At 40.9% G+C, this 6,783-nt stretch overlaps 1 protein-coding gene across 1 annotated transcript; it reads left to right on the forward strand.

Annotated features, from left to right (window-relative positions):
- Nucleotides 1-434: 434 nt before the first annotated feature.
- On the forward strand, nucleotides 435-6,780 carry LOC139022598 (putative cuticle collagen 79). The gene is made up of 8 exons (XM_070441938.1): nucleotides 435-636; nucleotides 1,301-1,363; nucleotides 1,686-1,721; nucleotides 1,849-1,919; nucleotides 4,470-4,515; nucleotides 6,046-6,081; nucleotides 6,416-6,439; nucleotides 6,716-6,780. Exons 1-4 carry the CDS (start codon nucleotides 574-576, stop codon nucleotides 1,912-1,914), a joined length of 228 nt encoding a protein of 75 aa, XP_070298039.1. The 5' UTR covers nucleotides 435-573; the 3' UTR covers nucleotides 1,915-1,919; nucleotides 4,470-4,515; nucleotides 6,046-6,081; nucleotides 6,416-6,439; nucleotides 6,716-6,780.
- Nucleotides 6,781-6,783: the final 3 nt, after the last annotated feature.

The following is a 6,783-nucleotide window of genomic DNA, read 5'->3' on the forward strand; positions in this document are numbered from 1 at the left end:
CGGAGTGATTATTATTATTGTATTTATTTTTCAGTTTGAGCTCCAATCGATGCACATTCATTGTGATGTGGGGCGACCACAGACCTGTAATGACCTATCAGCCAGGACGTCGGTAAGAACCATTGACAAAACAGACTGCAACGATTGTCAAATTACTGAACTAAATGATCAAAATAGCCATTAAAGAGGCTGGTATTATGTAGCCCAGGCAACCATTGTAAATAAACAACAGGACAGATTAACACTAAACAGGTGGTTCAATAAATCCCAAGCCATTTAAATTGCCCGCTATTATTTTCCATTTTCCATTTGCCCTCTGTACCCATAATAACCCCTCCCAGTCTGTTCTCTGGCGCAGTCCGTGAATTCTGCCAATCACTTCCTATAACTAAGCAGGTCATGAATATGCATAAGGCTTTGATGCCTATGGTACCTCTGGCGGTTCAGTTGGTAGAAACGGATTCAGTTGGGTGACTTTTTTTGTCGGGGGTCCATCAACCCAACTCATCSAAGAAAAAGGAAAACATTTTTACCCGTTCTTGCTGTCCYGGAGAGGGAAGAGCAGGAGAGACCATGGCTCGCGGGCCACTTTTTTGGGTACTTTTGGTGCAGATTGTCCTTATTTGCTCCACACAAGTAAGTCCTTCTCTGTGTACCTCTGCTTTCAGGTTGAGGAAGCAGAACTTCAGGTGAGTGTATCTACATGATGTTATTCTCATGGATTTATTGTTGTGGAATCAACTAGCAGAATGGCCAGATTATAGTTGGTCTAGTCATGTAAGTGAAGTTGTTCTATAAGAAATACTGAAACAAATCAAAGGATGATCATTTCATTTTTGTAACTGGGTGACTGTTACTGAGCATACAGTATTTATTTACATCATGTACTCACTGGGTGACTGTGACTGAGCATACAGTATTTATTTACATCATGTACTCACTGGGAACACACTGGTTGAATCAACACTGTTTCCACATCATTTCAATGAAATGACGTTGGAACCAAAATGTAATAGACGTTGAATTGATGTCTGTGCCCAGTGGGTAGCTACTATCACATGGATTGAACATATTTCTCAGAACGAAGGGTATTTGCTTCAGTTGTGTTGGTGTTTATGTTTGCTTTGCTATGGCAATTATGCACCTYTTATTCCTTGAATGAATTATTATTGGCTAAGCCTAAAGGAGACTTCTGCCTCTCCTTCATTTRCAGACATACAGTATGTCCCATACAGATGTTCATTATGTATAGCAATGATATCSATAGCTGATTGCCTTGTTTGACCGTCTCTTTGTCCAGAGGGCCTCAGGCCCCGTCGGCCCTCCAGGACCCGGAGGTGTCCCAGGAATTGATGGTGTCGCTGTAAGTTCTCTCCTCTATTAACTTGAATTATCTAATCTTCCAAATGATAAAGAGCATTATCACAACTCATGTTCATAATTGATTTGTAAGATGGGATGTGCTACTCATGTCACTATCACAATCATCCCACACATGTTCATAATTATGCGATTATGTGATTTGTACGGTGGGCGAGCACAACCCTTTTTACAACCATAAACCGGCTGCATGCTGAAGATTTAGAATTAGACCAATTATGTATAAACACATGTGTTTACATATGTGAATATATATAGATATATATTTATCTGTGCATTTCACATGTAGGCCTTTTCTATTTCAGGGTGAGAGGGGAGACGACGGAGAGGATGGCCCTGCTGTAATTATAAACTTTATTTTATTGTTGACACAATACTATGTCATTATCATCTAGTAATTCTGCTGTATTTGACTGTAATGCTGTTGTTGTTATGCTTTCTATTGTGGTTGTGTTGTTGTGTTGTTAGGGTCCTGGTGGAGATGCAGGTAAACTAGGCTCAGCAGGGTTGCCAGGCGAGCCCGGGATGAGTTGAGTATCCTGTTTCATCCTCTGCCTTCAATTTCCTGTTTGTCGTCTTGGCGCCTTTTTTGTTATCTTTGATGATAGTAATAGTGAACTAGTCATGATGACTGTCATACTCAGGTTATAGCAGCAGTACAGTAGCTAGGAGGTGGAACTTCTCAATATGTACACCTTCTACCCTTAAAAATATGAGCCAATCAATCTTCACCCAAGAGAGGAGACAATCAATCTTTACCCAAGAGAGGAGACAATCAATCTTTACCCAAGAGAGGAGCCAATCGGAGAAAAATGTGAAGAATTTTCAAGCAGGCCAAATTTATATATTAACCTTTATAGAAACCTTTATTTAACTAGGCAAGCCAGTTAAGAACAAATTCTTATGTACAATGACAGCCTACCCCGGCCAAACCTGGACGATGCTGGGCCAATTGTGCGCGGCCCTATGGGACTCCCAATCACGGCCGGTTGTGATACAGCCTGGATTCAAACCAGGGTGTCTGTAGTGATGCCTCTAGCACTGAGATGCAGTGCCTTAGACCGCTACGCCACTCGGGAGCAAAGAAAAGGCTAAGAAATTGACAGTTTCCTTTGTAACACAACAGCCTTTTTGTTCAGGCAGAGAGAAGGAAGGCCTGCACTTAATTAACTGTAGCTTCCATCCAAATTGGAGGAGAAAAGCGGGTTAGGAAAACACTCCTAGGATATTAGTTTATATATAATCCTAAAGCATACTATCAAGTGTACATGGTTCATGTATCATTTTGTACGTAGTTTGCATTTCAGTCACACTTCTGCTGTAGGTTCACAAAGTAACTAGTAGGTCTATAGAGTGTGAACAAAGGCATACGGATGAGATATCAAAGTGACTGTAGTAGGTCTATAGAGTGTGAACAAAGGCATACGGATGAGATATCAAAGTGACTGTAGTAGGTCTATAGAGTGTGAACAAAGGCATATGGATGAGATATCAAAGTGACTGTAGTAGGTTTATAGAGTGTGAACAAAGGCATACGGATGAGATATCAAAGTGACTGTAGTAGGTCTATAGAGTGTGAACAAAGGCTTACGGATGAGAATACAAAGTGACTAGTAGGTCTATAGAGTGTGAACAAAGGCATACGGATGAGATATCAAAGTGGATGAGTATACCAAACATTAGGAACACCTTCCTAATATGGAGTTGCTCCCCACTTTTGCCAGTACTGCCTCAATTTGTCAGGGAATGGACTCTACAAGGTGTCAAAGATTCCACATGTTGACTCCAATGCTTCCCACAGTTGTGTCAACTTGGCTGGATGTCTTTTGGGTGGTGGACCATTCTTGATACACAAGCGAAACTGTTGAGAGTGAACAATCCAGAAGCGTTGCAGTTCATGACACAAACCGGTGCGCCTGGCACCTTCTAACACCCTGTTCAAAGGCAATTAAATATTTTGTCTTGCCCATTCACCCTCTAAATGGCACACATAGACAATCCATGTCTCAATTGTTTCAAGGCTTGAAAATCCTTCTTTAACCTGTCTCCTCCCCTTCATCTACACTGATTGAAGTGGATTTAACAAGTGACATCAATAAGGGATCATAGCTTTCACCGGATTCACCTGGTCAGTCTGTGAAATGGAAAGAGCAGGTGTTCTTAATGTTTTTATACTCCGTGTACATGTTCAACTGGATATTATTTTTGTCCAGAAAATGATTGCTGTGAAGTGTTTTTTATTATTTTGGCAATTTAGTTCTCCAGCATAAAGCTTAGTGAAACAGTAGTCTCCAGCAGTGTTTGTGCTGTGGGTGTCTCCAGTCTCCATTCTCCAGTTGAGGATCCTCAGGCTGCTGTGGAATGATACCTGTCAATGGACTTGTTTGAGTTGGACCAGAGGAATGTGGGTTTGGGTTAACCACTCTCCCAGTAAGTTAACTGTCTCAAGAGATGTCTCAGTTGTCTCAGATGCTCTCAGTGTCCTGACCGTGGTGTCTGTGGAGATAATTCCTATTCAGACTAGATGCCACCTCTATTCAAACCTAACATGATCTATCTTAAATCAATATAATCCAAGGAAGCTTTTGTTGAAACTATTTTGAAAATGCCAACATAAGTCAGAGAATGGAAAAGAGCATGTATTTCAGAGCTTTGCCATTCTGTCAAGCTGTGCTGAAAAGTACTGGATACCCGTTTCTACTAATGCACAGTGTTTACCGATTCATTCCTTGTGGGAGGGGCATCGTTTAGCCCTGCCCACGTACACACGCCTACTTCTGAGCTCCTCCCACCCCATTAGCTGTGTTGTACGCAACTTATTTTATGACATCATGTACATACACAGCTGGAATTATTATGAGATTAGGAAGGCTTAAAGCACACCTTAAAAGTTTGTAAAGTTGCAAAAACATTTCTTAGAGAAAGCTATTCTGTTATGATCGCTTATGAAAAGGTATCAACTAACTCTTATGGTTTTCTAGCGTACAGCTGATCTCCTACTGACATTGGATMACATTTCTGTCTTTGTTGTGATGGATTAGTGAAGCCTGGTCTCTCTCTCCTCTCTTCCTCTCTCTGCAGGGTTTGACTGGCCCTACTGGAGATGAAGGCCCTGATGGTCCCCTTGGACAGAAAGTGAGTAACTAATCACTAATGAGCCCTTTAATGTTTCTGCTTCATAGACTCTCAGACAGTCTGGTCCCAGATGTGTTGGTGCTGTCTTGTCAATTKCTTTGGTCATTGTCACACCAGACAGTACAATCAGATCTGGGACCAGGGTAACTCTCAGTCGGGTGACTGAGCCAAGCTGCTGACCATCCATTCCCCCACTGTGTTGGCAGGCAAGACAGCAGGAATTACAATTACAACGCGTAAAGCAATTCCTCATGACAAATGAGCTTTAATRCCTGATCCCTGATCCCTCCCTGCCAGAGTTCTGGGTAATCTCTGTGGGGAACCAGGCCCAAGCATCATTCATTAGGGCAAGCAAGGAAAACATTTTTWAAACGATTTGTAACAGAGAACAAAATTAGTGTTTCTTATTGGACGAGTTCACTAAATCCCTCCCTATTTTTTTCTTCGTTTTGGTGTGTACCCTGCCTGGCTCAGGTTCTCAGTCACAGGATTAAACTGGAGGAATGTTAATTCAGTCTGTGAAGTCTCTAGTTAAGTAATTACTCAGACGGCTTCATTTGTCTCAGAAGGAAATTGTCCAGAATATTCAGTGGAAGTGTCAAAAGGATGCGGAGTAGGATACTGTTGGTGTGTGTTTCTGATGAGATGAAAGCAMGTCTTTATGGAGAAATACTTTGATGTTTTCCACATACATAGTTTGTTGAGTCTCTAGTTAATGATTTTACTCAGATGGCTTAATTTGTCTAAGAAGGAAAAGAAACGCGAGAATATTACAGCACAGGAATCAAACAGCTGCAGAATTTAGTTGGTGTGTGTTTGGTGTGTGTTTGGTGTGTGTTTGGTGTGTGTTTGGTGTGTGTTTAGTGTGTGTTTTGTGTGTGTTTGGTGTGTGTTTGGTGTGTGTTTGGTGTGTGTTTGGTGTATGTTTGGTGTGTGTTGGTGTGTGTTTAGTGTGTGTTTGGTGTGCGTTTAGTGTGCGTTTAGTGTGTGTTTGGTGTGTGTTTGGTGTATGTTTGGTGTATGTTTGGTGTGTGTTTAGTGTGTTTTAGTGTGTGTTTGGTGTGTGTTTGGTGTGTGTTTGGTGTGTTTTTTTGGTGTGTGTTTGGTGTGTGTTTGGTGTGTGTTGGTTGTGTTTGGTGTGTTGTTAGTGTGTATTTGGTGTTGTTTGGTGTGTGTTTGGTGTGTGTTTGACAATGTCTAAGGATTTGGAACAGTGGCTTTACAGTATAAGAATACAAGTCATGTGTGAATATATGCAACAGAGGCTTTTATCCAAAGCATCTTACATGTTTAGTATGTGTATGTGGTCCTGGTGGAAACAGGACACGATACTGAATTCTGTTTGTGTGTACATGACAAGCTAAAAACATGTCTTTATGGAGAATATACTTTTATGTCTTCTACATGRATAGTTTGCTTTGGGTGCTGGATGGGGGATGATTAACTCACAGTACATATGAAATATTCTCTTTACAGTTGTCTCATGTTCACTGTGTTTTCAAACTGACATGCTATTTTACTGTGTTTCAGGGGGAACCCGGGAAACCAGGACCTCGTGGACTAGCTGTGAGTTACATCATTCTCTATGAACCACTCATTCATTAGTGGAATCAGTCCATACTGAAGACTCAGAGGGCCCAGCCATAGAATATTCTGCTTTCTCACATCACATGAAACATAGCTTCTAAGGCTTATTAATGAAGCCTTCATAGAGCCTTCATAGAGCCTATTAAGTCGCTTTAGTAAGATGCTATAGTAAGATGCTATAGTAAGATGCTATAGTAAGATGCTATAGTAAGATGCTATAGTGAGATGCTATAGTAAGATGCTATTGTAAGATGCTATAGTAAAGATGCTATAGTGGCATTGACTCGTCTGGTGTTTCTGTTTTCCTCCATAGGGCGTTGGAGACGATGGACCCCCTGTAAGTCTTTTACAGTATTAATAATTACACATTCACACATGACACATGTATTACATCTTTACAGTACAGTATCTAGTAAAATGTCTGTTAACGTTCACATTAGCCATGGTAAGATACCTTTGATGCATTCAGAAGGCAACTGTATGGGAAACAGACATATTGTTGAAAAACTTTCAAAACTATGAAAAATTAAGAAAAAAAAGTATYTTTTTGTGTGGGTGATACATTAGTACAAGTCATAATTTTCAGTGAATTAATACGTGTTTCTCTGAACAGGGACCCCCGGGGCCAGGAGGACTTCCAGGTGATTTGGGAAAAGGTGGACCCCATGTGAGTATCAGTTA

Source organism: Salvelinus sp. IW2-2015, unplaced genomic scaffold (genome assembly GCF_002910315.2).
Source record: "Salvelinus sp. IW2-2015 unplaced genomic scaffold, ASM291031v2 Un_scaffold5250, whole genome shotgun sequence".
NCBI lineage: Eukaryota > Metazoa > Chordata > Actinopteri > Salmoniformes > Salmonidae > Salvelinus > Salvelinus sp. IW2-2015.

Bases quoted from the DNA above. Each gene is read 5' to 3' on its own strand.
- LOC139022598 (XM_070441938.1), top strand. From the start codon at position 574: ATGGCTCGCGGGCCACTTTTTTGGGTACTTTTGGTGCAGATTGTCCTT. The intron at 637-1,300 runs GTAAGTCCTTCT...CTCTTTGTCCAG, and splicing joins TCCTTATTTGCTCCACACAA to AGGGCCTCAGGCCCCGTCGG. The intron at 1,364-1,685 runs GTAAGTTCTCTC...TTTCTATTTCAG, and splicing joins CAGGAATTGATGGTGTCGCT to GGTGAGAGGGGAGACGACGG.